The 23,488-nt window shown below is 42.3% G+C and overlaps 1 protein-coding gene across 3 annotated transcripts in view; it reads right to left on the bottom strand.

Moving 5' to 3' along the window:
• The window catches only part of LOC145512873 (uncharacterized), a 606,383-nt gene that overhangs the window by 520,979 nt on the left and 61,916 nt on the right, over positions 1-23,488 (bottom strand). For 2 of the 3 annotated variants that reach the window (XM_081507586.1, XM_081507587.1), the window contains exon 2: positions 41-121. In XM_081507586.1, coding sequence (XP_081363712.1) covers positions 41-121 — 81 coding nt within the window. Of the gene's footprint in view, positions 1-40; positions 122-23,120; positions 23,205-23,488 lie in introns of those variants that run through there. The other variant, XM_081507585.1, reaches the window with a different exon arrangement.

The raw sequence follows: 23,488 nt of genomic DNA, 5'->3' as shown, positions 1-23,488 counted from the left end.
TGGTTTCAAAATCAAAAGCTAATTATTCCAATATTCTCACCTGAGTTGGGCAGCCTGCCTGGGCTGTGATGACTCCCGCTGAATCTTCACCAATGGGCAGGTAAAATTTGGGTGATGACACCTAGAGAATGAATAAAGCAAGAAAAAATATAGGGAACTTTACTACTCTATTCCTAATTTAGAAACAGCTGAAAACATAAATTGGGCTTTAACTAGTTTAATAATTATTTTGACACTGCTTATCTTTTTAACGCAATGTCTTCATTATCTTCTAAAACAAGGGTCAAGATTATAAAAAGAGGTTCTTAGGACTTCCCTGGTGGTCCAGTGGGTAAGACTGTGTGCTCCCAATGCAGGGGGCCTGGATTTGATCCCTAGTCAGGGAACTAGATTCCACATACCACAGCTAAGATCCAACGCAGTCAGATAAATAGAAGAAATATTTTTTAAACATTATAAAAGAAATTATTTTTTTTTCCTGCCATCTCCCAGCTCAGCTCAGATTTCTTCTATGTGGACTGGTTCTCAGCCCATTCCCAGTGCCTGAGCCCAGCACCTCTGCTGTGATGGAAGAAGCCACACTTTAAATCTCTACTTTGCTTTATGAAAGTCTTATACAAACTGCTCCTTATGTGTGCTTAGACATTTGTTTAGTGGTACAGAACTTTCCAGAGAAGTTTCATCCCCAGAAGTCCTTCTAAAAGGTGTTTGCGGGTAGTCAACAACCATGGAAAGCCCTCTTGAATGAATTCAGGAGGGCATCCACCCTGGCTTTCCCTGGTTACCAAATCCAGAAGTTCTTAGCTGAGAATGTTGAACAAATTATATTTTTAACTTGCAGTTCATTTTGTAGTTATCAAAGAAATCAAACAGCATGAGAAGTTCCTTAATTTCTTTTTGAAATATATCTGAGTTGGCATTTTGAAAATGCAGGTTTGAGAATCAGACCATGTGAACAGATCAAAACGTCACCATTTGGGGGAGGGGGGCTTCAGTTTCCTGGTCTATAAAATGAGACCACAAGAAGAGCAGCTTCATAGGGTACTCGACAGAATTAAATGGGAAAATGTAATCAAAATGCTTGTATAGGGGAAGCTCTCATTACATATTTGCTAGCATTATTTTAAATATGCAATACTTGTGGTTCCAGGAGCCTTACCAATAAAGCAAATAGAGTGTGATCCTAACTTCTAGTGAATTTACAAATTACTAAACAAGGCTCAATACAGAGGAGTTAAACAAGAAGAACACTGATGCATCTATAAGTAATTCAAATACTTTGATAATAAGTTGCTTCTTTATGTCCCATGCTGTTAAACAAACTATAATTATGCCATAGTTTTATCTGTATACATGGTCACTGTGAGAGAGACAGGGGTCTCAGTGGGAAGGCTTCTATCACCCTCCATGAGGCTGGGAAGTCAGGTCCCCATCACTGGCATGACACCACGGTGAACAGGTACCAGGCTGAAAGGTAGAGGACCTGAGTCTGGTGTTAAATAGCACAGGTCTGGATTGAGTCACTTTACTTCCCTGGGCCTTGAGCCCCTCAGCTTTAAAATGAAAAGACACAACTAAAATAAATAAATTTATTTAAAAAAAAAAAAATGAAAAGACACAACTAGATGGCGCTCCTCTCCCCGTCACCACCCAGGTTTTATACTCCAACCACCAACAACAAAATATTTGCCGTTCTGAACAACTGGCTGTTCTATTTACTTGACAACTAACATAGGTACCATATACGAATGATAAATGTTCAAGGGATGTTATTCATCCAGAGTGGCTTTGTCTTAGAATTAAAACTCCTAGAGTGTGCATAATGAACTCTTGATTGGGTGACTCACGTGATACTTGAGGATGTGGCAATGCCAGAAGTCGGTTATGAAAGACAAAAGACATAAAACTGTACCACAAAGTGTGAACTTTGCTGTGGGGGGATGAAAGAGTTCTACATAAGCTTAAGTTGGCTACCCTATGCGTTAGTGCTTTAAAATTCAAAGTGTACTTCTGAAGGTATATGTGACATGAAAATGTTTCACTATTGTAGGAATCACGATATTATCTAGCATATAATTCTGGGTCTGGTACTAACAAGTTCTAGAACCTTAGCCAAGCCAGGCAAACCACTCTGAATCTCCTTTTCCTCCATATAAATTAAAGTGAGGATCCAAAGACATAATAGATGTGAAAACACATTGGAAAATAAAAGCCTTCGTGCTGTGCTGTTCTCAGTCACTCAAGTCATGTGCGACTCTTTGCGACCCCATGGACTGCAGCCCGCCAGGCTCCTCTGCCCATGGGATTTTTCAGGCAAGAATACTAGAGTGGGTTGCCATTTCCTTCTCCAGGGGATCTTCCCAACCCAGGGATCGAACCTGTGTCTCCTATGTCTGCTGCAGTGGCAGGCAGATTTGTTACCACTGAGCCACCTAGGAAGCCCAAAACCCACCATACACATGCTATAAACTGTTATCCTGCTCTGCCAAAGAAATGAAATGATCAGTTAATTCAAGTGGGATGGATTCAACATACCAGTTCTTTGAGGTGAAGAGACCTATCAAACAGATGGATTGTCAGAATCATCCACCCAGATGCTGGCTGCTCTGTCAATTCAACCTAAGTCTTGAAGGCATCTCTCATGCTACCCACGCTCCTTGTCAAAAAGACTTAGGTTTTAATTACCCAACAAATCTTGACCTGCTGCAAAGTAAAAACTACAAAGAGTGAGTGTGTGTGATCCATTTTTAATAAAAAAAAACTCATGAGCTAACAACCCAAAGAAATAGAAATGTAGCTAAGCATTCCCAACCAGTGGCCATCCATGAACAGCTATACAAGTGAGTGTGTGGCTGGTACTTTCTAGATCACCATGTGGCAAAGGATCTCATTCATTTCACTGCAAAGTTTATTGTAACGCCAGCTGAGTCCCCTCTTTCTGACCAGCCTGTTGCTACAACATGAATACTTCACATTCTTGGTTTCCAATTGAAGGTGAGAAACGTTTTGAGAGCATTTTGTCCCTGCAATAAAAAGAAGGCAACAAGAAAATATGCTGAGGGATTCTTCTCTAGTCCAGAAAACCTAAATAAAAGTCTCAAACCAAGCACCACTGAAGCAGTTGCAGCAATTAGAAAAGTCAATAGTATTTGCCTCATAATAATCTAGACTCCACAAGAGTGTCCTCTTAGGAACACAGTCCTTTTCCTTTCTTCTTACATTCATATCCGATTTGGGGGATCATTGTTAAACATTTAACTGGATTGATTCAACTGACTCGCTATATTTTGACAGCTCAAAGTATCAAGTTATTTAATTAACTCATTTTCAATTAACATGGTTGCTGCTAACCTGGTGTAAATTAAGTCTCCTCAGACTCTAGAAAAAGAGAGAAAGGAGGCCAATGGGACGGAGATTTCTATTGCATATCTCATTCTATTGGAAGTTTCCAGTGTAGGTCAGACCCATAAAATAATGTCTTTTTTGTGGTTAAGTGTTAACTGACAGCCAGGTGCTAAGAGAGTGCTGAATCAGCCCAGAAGAGGGGGTGGGTGGAAGGGAGAAGAAAGTTTGGTTTATAGGCTGAAGTGAGCAAAGGAAACAGAACTGGCAAGAGTTATACATTGCTCCAGGCGGGCACAGGTGGATGGAACTGCAGGCCAGGTCAGAAAAAGAGAAAGATTTATGTCCTGTGCAAACAAAAGGCCAGAAGAAAAATCACCAATCCGGTTGGGCAGCTCTGAAGTGAAGGAAACATCTGTTCATACAGTGAAGGAATGGTCAGGTAAGACAGGCTGGAAACAGTCATCAGAAGGCCATCTGCTGACCTGGGACAGCATGCCCTCAAGGCACGGAACAAATCCTGTCCTCCAGGAGGCCACACAGTGGGGCCAGGACCAGCCAGGCCGGGAAACAATGCCAGGACGAGGCATTAAAGTTACATGAGCCTCATGGAAGAAGTTGCCCGGCGAGTTTACTTCCGAAATGTGAAGTCGAGTGGAAACACAGTGTTTTCTTCTTTGAGAACTTGGCAAACCCGCTCCACTGGGCCTCTCCATGAAGCAAGAATGCAGAGAGGTAGTTCATCAAATGCCTGTGGCCAGTGATTCTCCGGAGGCTGCTGCTCTGCCCCTCCTGGCTTCTGGTTGGGGGAGCTGTCAGCTCAAGCCAGCTGCTGTCTTGGGGATGGTACCATAGAACCCCAAGAACTTGTGGCCCCAGTGAGACAGTGGATGGGAGGTGGCCTTTGACCATGGAAGGCAGCCCGCTGGGCAATAGGATGGGCAAGCCAGAGGAGCACAGAAAGGCAGGGGGAAATGAGAGCAGGAACTGGCAATGACCTTGCATTAATAGGCAGCACACCCCACTGGAATAAAGGCCGGCATGAGTGGGGCTTTGCTCTAAAGAAGCCGGCAGTAGCTAGGTCCTTCCAATACTAATGAGCATCATTATAGCCCTTGGACAAACAAGCCAAACTTCAGACAAAAGGTGGGAGAGAGAAGAGATTTATGTCATAATACAAAATACCAAATGTACGACCAAATGTCATGGAAGAACCAGCTGATAATTGGTGGGACAGCAAAGGCAATTAGAAGGAAAAACTTGCTGTCTGAAGTACTAAAATTAACAAGAGTGAGTGAGTGTCATGGCATTATTAGTTAGTGACCAAAGTATCAATACAAAACTGAAGTCAAATCCTTGACCATCCTCCTTTCTCTCTCCCTTACCCCATATTTCTATATCTATAACCTCATGGTGTTATAATTTACAGACACACACTCACACTTTATATTCATACACATGGAAAAGAGTGAAAGTAGTAACACTTGTTGACTCCTTATTGTATGCCAAGCTCTCTTCCATATTCCTTTACAGGTGTTAATTTATTCAATCTTGGCAACATGCCTAATGAGGTGGAAACTATTTCTGTCCCCATTTCACAGATAAGGAAATGAAGTGCAGAGAGCATAAGGCAGATAATACAGCTGATAAGTATGTGAACTGAGATTTGAACCAGGCATTCTAGGTCCTCGGCAAGCATCTTCATTTTTGTTTCTGAAATCTCAGATCAGGGACTTTGGGAAAAGTGGCTAGCTTTCCACTCTGAGTTCCTCACAACCCACACTCTCCATACTCCAGTCCTCAAGCCCACTGCTCTCTGAGGCACCTTTCCCTCATCTCTGTCCATTCAGATTCCCCTCTTTCTTTGTGTGCCAGTTCAAGACTCAGGAGGTTAGCCAGCTGCATGCCAAACCATTTCCTCTTCTTCTAGGTCCACAGCAAGACTATATTTCCCAATCATGTGCATTTAAGGGCAGCTATGGGACAGACTCTAGCCAGTGGAACGTCAACAGGAGTGAAATGTGCCACCTCCAGTCCTCACTTATGAAACACTGAACATGGAACCCTCCTTCCAGTTTGAGGCAGATAAGCATGGAGCCCTGGAAGGCCACATGTTGAAGCAGGGAAGCCATCTGATAGATGGTCCTGATCCCTGATCGCTGGAAGATCACCTACTAATCAGGGACTCCTATGTGGGTCCTCATGTAAGGAGGAAATAGACTTCAAACCATCATATTTGTACCTGGAAGCCTGTTTATTGCAACAGCCATCAACACCCTAACTAACGTGAACTTTTGACGAATCCACCTCTACAATAGGTTTTGTGTTTATAAGCTGGTTCCTGACCTTAAAGAATGCACAGAAAAGAGGGAAAAGAGAAAGAAAGGTAAATAACATAAATAGAATACAAAAATGTTGCAATAGCAGAATGTCTACTATTTCATGAGAACACTGCTAGAAGCATGAAGTCAGGAAAAGCCATTAGAAATAGTGACAGTAGAGGAAGGGGTGGAGTTAGCATCTGTCCCTGATAAACCCCTCCCAGTTATTCCATTCCAGTGAGGATATTGGGCCTCACTTTACGTCACACGGTGAAAACTGTCCTAGAAATATCAATCACGGTGCCTACCACACTCACCAGCTCTGTTCAAGGGACATGCCCTCTTTGTGCCCACTCAGAGGGAAGATGCCTCAAACTCTGCCTTGAGTACACCTGTTCCCTGAACTAGACCCGAGGTGGCCCCATCTCCAGGCTCACTTCAGTCCACTGGGGTGGTCTGATGTCACACTGTGCCCCCTGTAATTAACTAGGCTATTCAGATTCTTTCACTCTGGAAGGTGAATGAGGGAGCCTTGAAGGAATTAGCCTATTGGAGCAGGATGAAAAAGAAGAAGGCCGGCAGAGAGGACTGGAGACACAGGCTGTGCCTCAATGAGAATGCAGATCCCACCACTGACAGGCACACTGGTCAGCTGCCGGATGGTGGCAAGCTGCAGATGGACCCTGGCTGACTGAAGCAAGAAAGATCTGTGGAAAGGATAACAGAGAGCTCACAGAAGCACGCTGGCTTAGCCTGGGCTGCTATTACATTCCATAGACCGGATGGCTTCAACAAGAGGCATTCACTTCTCATAGTTCTAGATACTGGAAAGTCCAAGGCCAAGGTTCCTGCAAATGGGGCTCCTGGTGGAAATCCAGTCCTGGCTTGCAAACAGCCACCCTCTTGCTGTGCCCTTACACGGCAGGGTTGGGGGGAACTATCTTGTTTCTTCCTCTTACAAGGGCACTAAGGCCCTCAGAGGGGTTGCACTCTCATGACCGCATCTAAACCTAATCACCTTGCAAACGTCCCACCTCCAAATACTGTCACTGGGGTAAATGGCTTCAACATACGAATCTGGGGATCAGAACATAAACATTCACTCCACAACAGCCTCAAAAACAGAGCTAGGTTTGGGGGGGGGTGAGGGTTCTGCTGCCAGAAACCACAGAATCGCTCTGTAGGTCTGTCCCATAACCTCTGCTGTCAACCACTTGAAGGGGACTCATCTCATTAGCACCAGTGTGCCAGACACTGCCCTGTTCATCTTCAAGGACACTTGTCACCTCCCACCTTCTGCCAGGAACATTTCTGACCACATATGATCCCACTACATGAATGGGTGATTTGTCTCTCTACGCCTCTCATGGCCCCATTAGCAGCCTTCAGCATAGTGGTTAAGTGAATGCATCAATATCTGATGAATAAAAAGAACTTCCATTTAATGTGACAGCTGCCTAAAGTAATAAAGCTGCAGTAACAGTAGCTACAATGTGTTGGGTATTTACTAAGTGCCAGTAAATTCTTAAGTGCTTTATGTGCAGTCTCTCATTTAATCTTTACAGTCACCTTATAAGGAAGGCGTTATTATTATCTCCATCTTACAGAGGCAGAAATGTGAACTTAGGGAGGTAAGTAGCTTGCCCAATTTTACTCAGCATGTACATTAGAGGAACAGGACTCAAGTTGTTGATTATGTTCCCAAACCTCACGCTCATTACACTTCTGGAGCCTCTAAAATAGACCCCACCCGCAACATGCTCATGTTAAATGCCACTGAGATAAGAAAATAAAAAAATTCCCAGAGTCCATCTTTTTCCCCTACTCACTTTTCCCTCCTCCTAGAAAAGTTAATAATGGAAAGACACATGACATATCCACCACAGATTACTGTGTCAGTCCATTCAGCTAATTTCAAAAAAGATGATGCTAATTATTAGAGATAATGAAAACTTGCTCTTCAACCACGATCCAAGGGGAATCGTCCAATTGATTAACAGGGATTTCAACACACGCATTCAATTTCTCCTGCTCGTTTTGTAATGGATGGGAAAAATTGGTTTGTAGATAGAGATTTTTGAGAGCTAAGTGTCTAAGACACTGAAGGGAGCCACCTCGTTAAGTCCTAGGCCTGGTTAGGCAGGCTCTCGAAACCAGAGGCACAGCCAACGGCAGGTAAACTCACTACAGGCATTACCGAACGCAAGCCTGCACTTCATCAGAGCATTCTTCCTGAGTCCTGGATTTATTTTTTGCCTGATGTTTTTCTCTATTTTTTAACCATTCACGAGTCTTTTAAAAATGCAGCATTGAAGCAGTTAAAAATAAATCCAGGATTTGCAGAACAGAAAGAACTTAATCATGGCAGCAAACTAAACCCCAGGGACAATTTTAGTCTCCACGTTAAAATATGGTGTCTCTGACTCCAAGTAAATTGACTTTTCACAGAATACTCTAACATAATGCGTAACAGTCAGGCACTCCAAGAGAAGCTCCTGGGTATTGGTCTAGAGCCCACAACCAGCAGCAGATCATAGTGTATGCTGAATAAAATTACCCATTCTGAAGGTCCTCAGCTATCTTGAATATTTTATTAGAAACCTTTTTGCGGTGGAGACCAACTGGGACCTCTTTCTCCTAGGAGCGAGCTGTCAACAGTGGGAGAATTGAAAACCAGAGCAAGTCAAGCTTAATTAGATCTCCCCCACTACTTCCAACCTCACATTTCTGGTATATTCTTTGCTGACCATGAAACTTGATAAATAATAATACACTAGAATTTGTCTCCCCAGAACTTTCAAAAAAGAAAAGCACAATCGTGGACAGATAGAGAAAGAAAAAATGTAGCAACAGCTTTCAAAGACTCTAGACACAATATTAGCTGAATGCTACCAACCATGTAATCACAATACTGTGGTCGGAAAACTCACAGAGGTGCCTCAAGGGTGGTACTGGGTGAGGAGCAAGGTGCAATTTAGACCCATGAGGAAACAGTTTCTGAGTCTCTGCTTTAAGGCTAGCACCCGCTGGGCAACACAGGAAAACTGACTATATATTCCAGATTTTATGAGAAAAACTTCAAATGTCAAATCTTTTCTTCCCTCATTTCTGCACATCAACATGATCCCATTAAAGAACAAGTCCCGACTCTGGGTTTAGAAAATATGACTGCTGAAAAAGATGGTGGACATAATTCACCATGCACAAGGAGTTAGCACTAGAGTTATGCAGTAAAGGATTAAAAACAAAGGCAGTAAGCATGGATCACAGAGTAGAGAAATCATCATTCATTACACCAAGCTCACTTTTACAGATTGCTGCTTTCTGTTTTGCAGCATGCCATTTTTCTAAATCCTTAAGTATGGTAACTTCCCTTTTTTGTGATTTGCCAAAGTGCAGGAGTTCATACAACATTTCAGTAGCCGCCTATGTTAAGACGACTTTCTATTAATAGCATTATTTGTGATGTAGCCTCCTTTTGAGGACACCCCATCTACTCTTGCAATAAGTTTTACAGTATTGCATTTCACAAACAATTTAATAGGAGTTTGGTTTCTTTTGAAAAATGTGTGCATATCCAATTTTCCCTTAGTTTCACAATACACAACACATCTGTTATTTCAATGATAACAGATGTTATACTGAAATTGTAATAACCTGTGAGTTAACTGTATTCAAAACTTTATAGTTACACACGTTCCAATAACTTAATCCTCTACCATTATCTCTTCAAATTGATTTAGCCCTGCAGAAGTTGGAGAAAATCAAATATTCATTGTGTTTGCTTTGTGCATATATACAAAAATCACATCATGATTTATCTCTCCTGGTATTAATCCTGTCTTCTTTGGAAAGATGGGGGTAAAAATCATAACAGGATCAACAATCCCTCTTCTCTTTACTCATGAAGATAAATTTCATAGCCAATTCGGGATTAATATGCATGCATCTGTATGCAAGCTTTTTTATGGATTTGTAGGCACCCTATAAATCCATTCTGCATTTCTAGCCATTTACTGTTTAAATAAATGACCTTTCCTCTTATCTCAGGGGCACAAGCGTACCCTCATGTGGCCATTTTATATTTTATTAGGGAAGCGTCTCTGTTTCAAAAGCAAACTACCTTCTTTCTCTCAAGCTTCCCTTTTGTCTTTTTCCCCAGCAAATCTAACTGGAATGTGTGGGTTATAAGGAAACGCACAAGTAGGTAGTGGGCCAGTATAGTGGGGGCTCTGGAGGAGCATGGTAAAGTGAGGAGAGTCTCCATCTTCTAGTACTTTCCGTACTGATACAGAGCAGAACACTCATGCAACAACTGTGAGTAAAACTATGCCTGGGGGTTGTTTGAATGAGACTATACGCTAAGGGAGTCTGGAAAGGACAAGGTGGGGAGGGCTAGGGGCCCAGCAGGGCATCATAGGGGAGTACAGCCTAGAGTTGGGCCTTAGGAGATGGTGGCATTTTGGCAGGCTGTAATGCCAGGAGGGAGCACCCCCATTAAAGCCAAGGCTCAGCAAGACTGGGCTAGAGGGATTTGAGCAGGAGGGTAGTCGGACCTCTCGTTTGGCTGCTCTACCCCAGCAAGAGGTCCATGCTCTTATCCATTTCCAACGTCTTCCTTTCACTCATTCCTTCCCTCATTCATCAAACACACAGCCCTGAAAGTCACCAGCTGGACAGGCCTGGGTGGGAGAGAAACTCCTGAGGTGAGGAGTCTGAGTGCCTGTGAGTCAGTGAGTCCCCATTTTTGTTTTGGTCTCAGGTCTCTACTGACTTCAGAAAACCAGTTCCATTATGCTCAGCTCATTCTGAGGCCAACTCGCCATGTCTACCACTATCCTCTTGGGATTCCCCCCAAACAGCAGATCCATGAGTGTTCAAACAACATGAGTGTCATTACAGACATTTACAAGTGGAGAGAGAGAGCTGCTTGAGATGGGGACAGAAAATTAACTACCAAGTCAGTAATAAATGCTTTAGGCTCATCCTCTGTGTGGAGAGGCAAGAGTGCACCACACGCTTTGCACCCAGACTGCCCGGGTTCAAGTCCTGGCTCAGTCACTTTCAGGCACTTTCAATTTCTCTGTGTCCCAACTCCCTTCATGGATAAAATGGGTGTGATAATACTTACCTCACTGGGTTATTGAAGGGAGTATAGGAGATGAAACATGTAATGTTCTCAAAACAGAACAGAGCATCTATTATTGATGCTGTATTTTGTTGTTATTATTATTGGGTCCATGCCCCTTCATCAGTGTTCACACTAAAGAGCTAGAGTCCTTGCAACCCATTCACCCAGCTAAGAGGGAAGGGTTCCCTTACCCTGGCCTTTACCCTGATATCCCTGCTCGGTTCTCCTTTGATGTAAGTGATGTGTTAGGTGACAAATTGTATTTTGTAGACTCAATCCCTTTTCCTGTCTTTTGACTAGTGCTCATTTCTCCAGACTGTATAGCCTTTTCTACAAATGCAGATCTGGGCCCAGTGGGTACACCATGAAGACCTGGTGACTAGAGGTTGGCCATTCTGTTTTCATAAGCAGGCTTCTCTCAGCCTAGACCATGTCACTGTTCATGATGGATGAGTAAACATTGCCTCACTTGTTAGGAAGTCTTTGTGGGGTAGGAGAGATTTCATGCTATTCTTAAGAACAACAGAAAATAAGATGAGCTACATGTGTTACATGAGAAACAAAATATTACATCTTTTTAAAAAATCATAAACAAGGGGAGACAAATATTAGGTAATATTTGCAAAGAAATTCCCTTGGGAGCAGGAAGACTCAAGGGATATTAGGTTTAACTCTAAATTCAGTGGTGTTGGAAAGTCTGCCTTGCTCGAGTATCCATGGAAAAAGCATTTGCAGAGCATATGCCACCTCTGTGCACACCCACCATGGTCTTCTGCTTAATCTTTATGCCTCTGTGAATAGGCTTGTTGTTATTGAAAAGAAAACACAGGGCTAAGTACAAATACACAGAAAACACCAACAAGTGACCAGGGAATGCGGTGGGAATCACCCAAGACAAGTCTCATTCCATAAAATGAAAACAAAGATAATGTAATTGAACCCTATGGTAGCTGGTGTGATTGGCAGAAGTGAGTCATTCCCAAATTTCTGATTTGGGTAACAGCAAAGTCTATGATTCTTTTCACTGGGACAGGGACCCCAGGAGGAGAGATAGGTTTTGAAGCTGAGATTGAGGAACCTATGAGACAAGCAAGTGGAAGTATCAGTTGCCTTGCTGTGGACTTAGGAAGTGGGAACTTTACTTTGTGGAGCACAAACTGCACTGCCTCCTGGAATAATGAATTCCACAAGTTACCTCCACTGGCATTTGGAGGGAGGAGGGCAAAGAACTGGTCACAGAGGAGATTGTAAACATGACTGTGAAGGCCACCATGGCCCCACTGAGACAAAGACGAGTCAAGAGACAGGTGTCTCTGTTTTCCTTCTAATTCTTAGAAGACTCTAATGCAGTGATCCCCAACCTTTTTTACACAAAAGAACGATTTCATGAAAGACAATTTTTTCATGGACTGGGATGAGGGGACTGGTTTCAGGATGATTCAAGTCAAGCGCATTAAATTTACTATGCACTTTATTTCTATTTTTATTATGTCATCTCTACACTCTCTGTCTGAAATAGACTTTCCCCACTCAAACATCTCAGTCTCACACAAAACAATCAACAGCGGAAAGAAAATAATTCCTCTCCTTGTTCTTTTCCCTCTTTTTGTAAGGAAAGAAAACCTTTTTCAAAGGCTGCTCCCACCCCTGACCGCTCTTCAGTCTCAGCAGCCGGAACCTGATCATGTGACCAGCCATGGGTGGTTTTATCCCACTGAAAAAAAGAAATTAAATAGCCATGATTGGCTGTGACCAATCAAAATCCAACCCTGAGGCTGGAGGAGGAAACTGTCTTCCTGAGCTTGCTGCTACCCAGGAATAAGGGAACACAGTCCCTGTTTGGGATGAGTTCAGTTATGCCACAGTGGTGTAAAAGCAGTGTTTATTTCTCCTTCTTGCTACATGCCCACTGTAGGACAACAAGAGGTCTCTGCTCATGGTTACCCCCGGGAGTCAAGTTGATGGAAGCTCCATGTGATTTTTAGATTACACTGGCCATGGAGGAGCATCCTTAAAGTTCCATAATTAAATATCATGGGCTAGACATAAGAGCCAGAAGTAGTCACATGGTCTCACTGGACCACAAGTGGGCCAGGAATTTCAGTCTTCTATGTGACCTGAATGAGAGGAGAGTCAGATACTGGAAAACAGCATGAACGTCTACCAAATCTCCAAACCCTGCCAAATCCATGGACTATCTTGGTGAGGGAAACTTACTATCTCCTGGGATAACCAATTTCATTTTTGCTCATCCTTGACTGACAAACAGCACACCTTTATAATAAATTAAAACTCCCCTCTACAGCATGCGTCCCTTGTTCTACATACTTATAAAACTATGTTTTTCATCTTTCCCATGACAGATCTTCAACTATTTGAAGATAATTATCATACCCTCCCAGGTCCTCATTTTTACAAATTGAATCAAAATTTCAATTAGGAATTCAAAAGTTCAAGTATCTGAAAATAGAGTGACATTGAATTGAAAGTTTCTGTATTTTGGAAAAATACAGAAATTTGGATTAACTTCAGAGAAAGAGAACCAAGCCAATGCGTTGGATCAGAGGAAAAGATAATGGATGGAAAAGCAAGCTCCTATCTGAAACTGTTGACAGAAAACCAAATAATAGAAGATATCTTTTCTTCCTTGGACTCACATTAACTGTGAAATTCTCATTCCTTGGTTGCTGCTTCACTTCCTGCCTGATAGAATCAGGACATTTCTGCAGTTACCTTCCTTGACTGCTGGAGGTAGTACCAAGGCAAACATACTAAGGAAAAAAAAGAAAAAAAAAAAAAATCCCTCCAATTTTACTCATTGACTCATCTTGTGTTTAAATAAGTGTTACTTGAAGCTAAATTACAGAATCTTAATTCAGAGAGAGACTCTTAGTATCTAACACTAATGAATCTTTCTTTCTCAGAGTGTTTGTTAATGTGGACACTTCACTAAAAATCCAGGAGAAACAGACATAGAGAAAAGACTTATGGATGTGGGGAGAGGGGAGGAAAGAGTGAGATGTATGGAAAGAGTAACATGGAAACTTATATTACCATATGTAAAATAGACAGCCAATGGGAATTTGCTGCATGCCTCAGGAAACTCAAAAAGGGGCTCTATCAATCTAGAGGGGTTGGGTGGGGAGAGAGATGGGAGGGAGGTTCTAAAGGGAGGGGATATATGTATACCTATGGCTGATTCATGTTGAAGTTTGACAGGAAACAACAAACTTCTGTAAGGCAATTATCCTTCAATAAAAAAATAAATTAAAAAAAAAAAGCCAGGAGAGACAGCAAATACAACTTACCTACTTATTTGGAGGTGCTTGTGAATTGTGGGTTAATTGCATAACAAGGCAGCCAGTTAACACCTGCCTGTGGATTTACATACTTCCAGCCATATATCATCTCCCACCTGATACAGACTTTGTTGAAGCCAGAATGTTTCACCAGGACTGGAAGGTCAGTCCCATTTGTCAAAGCAGGGACAGTCCTTTTGTCTTAAGACAGCCTTATCTGGGTTGTGGAGTCGCTCAAGGACATCATCTGCCTTCCGATCAGCAGAGCCTTAAGAAAGTAGAGCTATGGGAACAACGGGTCTTCTTACTCACTTATTTCTAGCATCTATTTTTGTCCTTATTAGGAGGCCAGAATCTACAGGCTGATAAGACAAAGACACCCATCATTTGCAAGGAAGGACCTAAGAGTATAGTTCTCTGATACATTTGCTATAAGCAAGGTGAAAAGACAGCCTTCAGAATGGGAGAAAATAATAGCAAATGAAGCAACAGACAAACAATTAATCTCAAAAATATACAAGCAACTTCTGCAGCTGAATTCCAGAAAAATAAACCACCCAATCAAAAAATGGGCCAAAGAACTAAACAGACATTTCTCCAAAGAAGACATACAGATGGCTAACAAACACATGAAAAGATGCTCAACATCACTCATTATTAGAGAAATGCAAATCAAAACCACAATGAGGTATCATTTCACACCAGTCAGAATGGCTGCTGTCCAAAAGTCTACCAGCAATAAATGCTGGAGAGGGTGTGGAGAAAAGGGAACCCTCTTACACTGTTGGTGGGAATGCAAACTAGTACAGCCACTATGGAGAACAGTGTGGAGATTCCTTAAAAAACTGGGAATAGAACTGCCATATGACCCAGCAATCCCACTGCTGTGCATACACACCGAGGAAACCAGAATTGAAAGAGACGCGTGTACCCCAGTGTTCATTGCAGCACTGTTTACAATAGCCAGGACATGGAAGCAACCTAGATGTCCATCAGCAGACGAATGGATAAGGAAGCTGTGGTACATATACACAATGGAATATTACTCAGCCATTAAAAAAAAATACATTTGAATCGGTTCTACTGAGATGGATGAAACTGGAGCCCATTATACAGAGGGAAGTAAGCCAGAAAGAAAAACACCAATACAGTATACTAATGCATATATATGGAATTTGAAAGATGGTAACGATAACCCTATATGCGAGACAGAATAAGAGACACAGATGCGTAGAACAATTTTATGGACTCTGAGGGAGAAGGTGAGGGTGGGACGTTCTGGGAGAATAGCATTGAAACATGTATATTATCATATGTGAAACAGAACACCATTCCATGTTCGATGCATGAGACAAGGGCTCAGGGCCGGGGCAATGGGATGACCCAGAGGGATGGGATGGGGAGGGAGGTGGGTGGGGGGTCCAGGAAGGGGAACACATGTAAACCCATGGCTGATTCATGTCAATGTATGGCAAAAACTATTACAATATTGTAAAGTAATTAGCCCCCAACTAAAATAAATAAATTTATAAAAAAAAAACAAAACTAATTGCAACGGGTTTTTGTCATGCTCATTTCATGAAAGAGCCTTGTGAGGTTAGTGAATACTGGCTAATGTCCAGTATGTTTGTGTGTGTGAGTGCATGCACGCTCAGTTGTTCAGTCATGTTCAACTCTTTGTGACCCCATGGATTGTAGCCCACTAGGCTCCTCTGTCCATGGGATTTCCCAGGCAAAAATACTGGAGTGGGTTGCCATTCTGTTCTCCAAGGGATCTTCCTAACCCAGAGACTGAACCCACATCTCCTACAATGGCAGGCAGATTCTTTACCACTGTGCCACCTGGGAAGCCCTGCTGCTGCTGCTAAGTAGCTTCAGTTGTGTCCGACTCTGTGCGACCCCCATAGAGGGCAGCCCACCAGGCTCCGCCGTCCCTGGGATTATCTAAGCAAGAATACTGGAGTGGGTTGCCATTTCCTTCTCCAATGCATGAAAGTGAAAAGTGAAAGTGAAGTCGCTCAGTTGTGCCTGACTCGTAGTGACCCCATGGACTGCAGCCTACCAGGCTCCTCCATCCATGGGATTTTCCAGGCAAGAGTACTGGAGTGGGGTGCCATTGCTGGGAAGCCCTAGGAGATAATAAAGAGCAAATTCATTTTCACAAATATTTATTGAGCACTTAATTATATAGTAGGTACTAGCAGGCACTGGGAACTACAATGAGGTACCAAATAAGCCTGTCCCCAGCTTTCCCAGAGCTCATATCCTGGAGGGGGATCCAGACATTGACCATACAGTCACATCCACATCAATCAGAACACTCAGGGAGTGCTTACTAAATGCCTGGCTCCGTTCCACATACTTTACATCCATTCATTAACATGATCCTTACTACACTCCTATGAAGCATTTACTGTCCTCATCATTCATTTTACAGATGAGCAAACTGAGTTACAAAGACATGAAGTCACACAGCCAGTAAGTGGCAGAGCTGAGAATGAAACTTTGGCAGGCAGTTCGGCTTTTAATGCCACCAATCCCTTCAACAGACCTAGTAGTCTTTGGAAAGACTTTCAGAAACATCCTTCCCATGTTCATCTCTCTGGGGTGTCCCCCACTACCTGTTCTACTAATCACTACACTGCCTTTAATGGCTACATTGCATCAAAGAGGTGCACATTACTATCAATTTCTGAATTCAGGGTACATTCCACAGCTGACAACCCAAGTAGAAAAAGCAAGAGAATTCCAGAAAAACATCTACTTCTGCTTCATTGACTACGCTAAAGCCTTTGACTGTGTGGACCACAATAAACTGTGGAAAATTCTTAAAGAGATGGGAATACCAGACCACCTTACCTGCCTCCTGAGAAACCTGTATGCAGGTCAAGAAGAAATAGAACTGGACATAGAACAACACACTTATTCAAAATTGAGAAAGGAGTACACCAAGGCTGTGTATCATCACCCTGCTATTTAACTTATATGCAGTGTACATCATGTGAAATGCCGGGCTGGATGAGGCACAAGCTAGATTGCCAAGAGAAATATCAATAACTTCAGACATGCTCACAACACCACTATTGTGACAGAAAGTGAAGAGGAACTAAAGAGCCTCTTGGTGAAGGTGAAAGAGGAGAGTGAAAAAGCTGGCTTAAAACTCAACACTCAAACTACTAAGATCATGGTATCTGGTCCCGTTACTTCATGGCAAATAGATGGGGAAACAAAGGAAACAGTGAGAGATTTTATTTTCTTGGGCTCCAAAATCACTGCAGATGGTGACTGCAGCCATGAAATTAAAAGACACTTGCTCCTTGGAAGAAAAGCTATGAAAAACCTAGACAGTGTATTAAAAGGCAGAGACATTATTTTGCCAACAAATGTCCACCTAGTCAAAGCTATTGTTTTTCCAGTAGTCATGTATGGATGTGAGAGCTGGACTATAAAGAAAGCTGAGCACTGAAGAATTGATGCTTTTGAACTGTGGTGTTGGAGAGAACTCTTGAGAGTCCCTTGGACTGCAAGGAGATCAAACAAGTCAATCCTAAAGGAAATCAGTCCTGAATATTCATTGGAAGGACTGATGCTAAAGCTGAAGCTCCAATACTTTGGCCACCTGATGTGCAGAGCTAGCTCACTGGAAAAGACCCTGATACTGGGAAAGACTGAGGGCAGGAGGAGAAGGGGAAACAGAGGATGAGATGGTTGGATGGTATCACTGACATGATGGAAATGAGCTCGAGCTCCGGGAGCTAGTGAAGGACAGGGAAGCCTGGCATGCTGCAGTCCATGGGGTCGCAAAGAGTTAGACGCGACTGAACAACAACAACAATAGGTAGAACTGTTGTGTAGTTTTTTCTAAGTGGTAGGTAACATAATGTGGCAGCATACAGACAAACGTGGGTTAGACTCCATGGAAGATGGTACTTGGTGCTGATCTGCCCACCACACTGGGAGAACACAGGGCTGAACCAGAGCAGGGCTCCATTGTTGGCAGAAAGAAATTATTCTCAGGTGTAGTGAGGAAAGGAGAAGCATGGAAAGTAACAGGTAAAGAGTCACACTCTTAGAGCTGGGAGGTAATTCGGGCATGCCTATGAAGCACCACTTCGTAGGAGAAGCACCACTTACAGGAGCAGAAACTGAGGTCTGAGAGCAGAAGGCCTGGTTCCAGGTCAAACCCAAAAGTCATTTCTTGACATAGACAAGCCAGGCAAGGTCTCCTGACCTCCAGCCAGCACAGGACTCCTGCTCCCCTCCACTCTCCCAGCTAAAATTCTCCCACAAGAAACTCAAAACTGTCAGCAGACAGCGAAGAAGGTCCTGTTTATATTCCTGTTGTTTAAGTAGACTCCCTTGTTCTAACAAAATAACTCTTGCCTTCAACAAAGGCATTCATAACAAAAAAAAAATGCATTATTTTCTCCATGAAAAGGTTTGATTTCCCTGCCTTACTCAGGTTTACCCAGCATTTTCTTTGGTTACACTTCAGATTTGCTATCCCTCCATATGCCCTTCCTCAAGCCCTAAAACTGATCATTCCTGACCAACAACTCACCATTAAGCTGTGGGTTTGCAAATGGCATCTTTCCCCCCACCCCCCTCCATAGAACTTAGCAGTGGTTGAAGCACATGCAATATGCACAGACACATAAAATCTTTGAACTCAGAGAAATGTGGTTGTAAAAACGGCCTTCTCTCCAGTCGAGGTTGGACAGAGCAGGAAAGCATTTAGGCTACTTCTGTTGTGCCTTTCATTAGGATGCTGCCTGCCAGCATTCTCCCTAAAAATAGTTGTCACGCCAGTGGAGTCCTCACTCTGGCAAACAGACCGTTCTGCACCAAGATCCTTTTGAGCTGGTTCTTAAGTTACAGGAATTTTAACTAAATTAGAAAGTTTGCCACTTTGTTCCTCGTAGAATAAAAGCTTTTCAAGCCAGAGCTCCTGAAACACAGGTTCAGCTCAGTTCTGAAAAACAGAAAAATGCTGCCTCCCTGGCTGGGCATAAAAAAATGTTGAAGCTGGAAGGGGGTTGAGAACAAATGGAACCTCCTACTTATTAATGCTTGGGTAGTCAATTTCTTCACCCAGCTATTTCCTTCACCGTGTGCCTTCCTGCTAGTGTTTTATCAGTGCTGGACTGCAGAATGATAAATGCCATCCGATATAAAAAGGTAAAGATGCCTTAAAAACTCGTTCGGGTGTTTCAAAACACAGCTCCACTTTCCACAGTGTTTCTATTTTCCCACAGATAAGGCTCTAAGGATTCTAGAACAGACAGTAGGAATGCCAAGTAAATAAACAATTTCAAATCTGCTCAGTCAGATCTGAAAAAGTTTCCACAGCATCAGTGTCAAGTTGCCCATTTTTCTTTTGAAGATTCTCCTCTTAACCTTTAACACAGACCTTGGTTTCCAAGAATCTAACATCAGCTGTTGGGCGGTTTTAAAGACAAATTCTGTTTGTATCTTTTGGCATGCTTTTGATTTATTTTACATCTTTGGGGTACTTTTACTTGTATTATCTCACCTTGGTTTCCTATACAAATCAGACCAACTAGTGTGCTCAAGAACCCTTGGGCATGGGGCTATCTTTGAGTTCCCAGCTATGGTACCACAGTTAATTTTCCCAAGGCAACTGCAGTCATCATGAAACTGTCTTGGTCAAAAAGTATAATTTCACTTTACCAATAAAAAATTGAGCTATAAGTATGTGCTTTTGTGTATTCCTGTCTTTGTCTGAAAATGCACTACCATATTATAAGACACTAACAAAAATAATTAATTTGAAAGAGGAGGTTTTTCAAGTCTGAATACAGGTTTTAGTATTTTGCTGTGCCTGAGTGGATTACCTAGCACACTCCTGGAAAGAGTCGGTCCTATTCTGGAAATCCCAGTTTCAGAAGAATCCTGTTGAGGGGCATTCAAGGCTCTCCACAAATAAGTCCCAAACTTCTTCTCTAGTGTAATCTACTCCTGTCCCTTCCCTCAGACTGAACCACTGATTGCCTAGAGGCTCCAAGCCACCTCCTAGGCTCTTCTGTGAATGACCTGTTATATCACAGGTAAATCACTCATTCTCCTTCAGCTTCCTCATCTGTAGAATAAGGAAAGTAAAGGCATCTATGTCAATGTTCTTGCTGTGAAATCAAATGAAAATGCACAGTGAGGTCACACTTGGCTAATTAAGGGTGACACAAATCTTACGAATGCATCCATTCCTCTAAAATATAGGCAAGTTTTAAGTCATGGGTACAGATCAGACAGACTCCACTAGGTGGATTGTCTTACAAACAGGAAACGTCATCTTTCATCAGAGCTTTTTAAATACTATTTAGTGTTCACAGACATACAGAACAAACTTACAGCTGCCAGGGGGAAAGGATAGTTAGGGAGTTTGGGGTGGACATGTGCACACTGCTATATTTTAAATGGATAACCAAGAAGGACCTACTGTATAGCAGAGGGAACTCTGCTCAATGTTATGTGGCAGCCTGGATGGGAGGGGAGTTTGGGGGAGAATGAATACATGTATATGGATAGCTGAGTCCTTGCGCTGTTCACCTGATACTATCACAACATTGTTAATCAGCTACACCTCAACTCAAAATAAAAAGTTAAAATAAATAAATACTATCGAGTCTCTTTTAGCCATTTATCAATCTCATCAACACATCAAAAATCTAAGTCTCACAAAGCAATCATCTACTGAATGCATAAAGCTTGACTTTGGCCAAAAATGAAAGGGGTAGATTTAGGAGAAGAGAAAGGACCTGGCCAGTTGGAAGAATGGAGATGAGTAAAACTGGGGGACAAGCCAGTTTGGGGTGGTAAAATCAAAAGTGTAATTATAGACATGTCCTGTTTGAGATACTTTATCTGATATTTGCGTGAGAAAGTGGGCAGGACGGTTATACCGATGAGTTAGGGCTCACGGGAGACTTGCGGCATGCAGATACGAATTTGGGAATGACATTCTTCTCAACCTTTCAAGGGCCAATTCAAATGCCACCTCTTCTATGGACCCTTCTCTAATCCTCCTCAGCTGCACAAAAGTTCTCCATTCTTGGATTTTACAATGCTTTCTGTATACTTCCTTAAGTACCTATCTCTGCCTCCCTTTTATCTCATTGTATTCAATACTGATTTGTTACTAGACTGTAGACCCTTTGAAGGCAAGAACTATGTCACTTTCACCTTTGTGTTCTCTCAATGTCTAGCCTTTCCTTCTCAATGACTATGCCTTTCTGTATTTGTGTGTGTTAGTCACTCAGTAGTGTCCAACTCTGTGACCCCATGGATTGTAGCCCAACAGGCTCCTTTGTCCATGGCATTTTCCAGGCAAGAATACTGGAGTGGGTTGCCATTTCCTTCTCCAGGGGCTCTTCCCAGCCCAGGGATCGAACCTGGGTCTCTCACATTGCAGGCAGATTCTTTATCATCTGAGCCACCAGGGCCTTTCTGTATTTGGAACACAATGTGACACTGGCTTAATTAATTAATTAATCTCCTCTAACTATAATGAGCTAAGCAAAATTCTATGAAAGAAAAAAATAAGTCCAGAATGTTAGATAAATGAATGAATGATCAGTGAACCCCTGGGGTCACACTGAAAGAGTCAGATAGAATTGGTCCTGTGCAGAACTGAGTGCAGGATGGCCTCCCAACCTGCAAAATCCAGTTGCCCAATGCCCACTGAACTCTCCAGGACTGTCCATCATGGTGCCCCATTTAGGTTCATCTTCTCCAATTCTGTGCTCTATAGCCTTTCGTTTCCTTGATTGCCCAATAAAAAGGTTCCAGCCCAGCCAGCTGTCACCTTGGAAGTCAGACTGCACAGAGACAGTACACCAATTAGACCAGCTAATTCATGCTAGTGGGCTCATGAAGCCTACTGCCCACATGTCTTTTCCTTCCCATCCCACAGAGATGCATTTTAATGAGGGTCTTGAGAGACCCTCTGCCTTAAAGGTGACTTCAGGGCAGGTCCTTACTGGACCCTCAGCAAGTGAGGCCTTCTTTCTACGTTGAGTCTGGATAGAAGTGCTGAGAAATAATTAAGAGGAAGCAACTTGTTGGGAAGGTGAACATTCGGCACTGCCCTAGAGGCTGCTCTTCTAGACAGGGTGCCCTGTTGCAGTTCTGAGAGCAGCGAGTCCATTGACCTCTAGCACCTTGGGTCTAAGTCTCTATGTATGAAAATTAAGCCTATTGAGCTTGACTTCATAGATCCCTTCTGGTTCTTTACTTCAATCAAAACCAAAATTTAATGTTCAAAATTTCAAAGCTCTCCATTCATTTGTCAAGCTATCTTCCTTTTTACATTCCATATGAATCCTTCCTATCATATGGCTACAAACCACTCTCTTCTTGTCTACAGCTGTGATGATAAAAATGGTGCTTGCCTCCTAGAGTTGCTGGGATGATTTTATTAGAAAGTCCATTGTAAAGTCTGATTTGTACTAAATTTAGTTATCATTATTTTGTTATTAGAAAGTCTCCTCTCTTTCTTTGCAGGAGGGAAGAAAAAGATTGTTACCAACTCCAGGTTAGAAATATTTTTTAAAAAGACTAGATAACCTCTGCTCTGAAGCAAGAGTCTTAACAAATCTTCATAGTAGAAAGAGGGAGAAATGTATAAAGACAGGAGGATTCCGGAAAATCTCAACTCTCTTTCTGATGCCAGGTCATTACAAGATCTCCAAAGGGCAAATGGGTATGATAGAACACACATTCCTAAGTGTGGAAAATTAGAGGAATTCTTTAGTCCACCCACTCCACTGTTTTCCATACAAAGCTGTTTCCAAGAGTGTATCACAGGACAGTGAGTTACGGACACCACAAAATAGATGGAGGCATGAGTTTCTCATATGGGTGGATTACTCACACATGGGATTAGAAAACACAATTCTAAAAGCAAATAAACATATTCTAACAATAGATTCTGAACATTATCTTAGAGCATTTTTAACATTAAATACATAATACAATTTCTTGCACAACTATGTAACAAATCTAACTTACATTGAAAACTGAGGACTTCCCTGGTTGTCCAGTTGTTAAGAATCTGCCTGCCAATGCAGGTGACATGTGTTCGATCCCTGGTCTGGGAAGACCCCACATACTGCAAGGCAACAAAGCATGTGCATCACAATTACTGAGCCTACTCACACAGCATCTACTGAAGCCTGCATGCCACAACTAGAGAAAGACCGCAGCATGCAGCATCTCCAAAGCACCACCAAAAATAAATAAATATTTTTTAAATAAAACTGAAAAGAAAAAACACCCATTTTTTGAATTCCCATATTAAAATACACCAAAATGTCAGTAATTCAAGCAGATTAACTCAGGAGAAAGTCTGAGTTGGAAACAACTCTTTATACAAATGT

The sequence above is a fragment of the Giraffa tippelskirchi genome, chromosome 7, assembly GCF_054371585.1.
Source record: "Giraffa tippelskirchi isolate mGirTip1 chromosome 7, T2T-mGirTip1v1.2.pri, whole genome shotgun sequence".
Lineage (NCBI taxonomy): Eukaryota > Metazoa > Chordata > Mammalia > Artiodactyla > Giraffidae > Giraffa > Giraffa tippelskirchi.
Note: the sequence above shows the minus strand (reverse complement) of the source record. Positions and strands in the feature narration are given on the sequence as shown.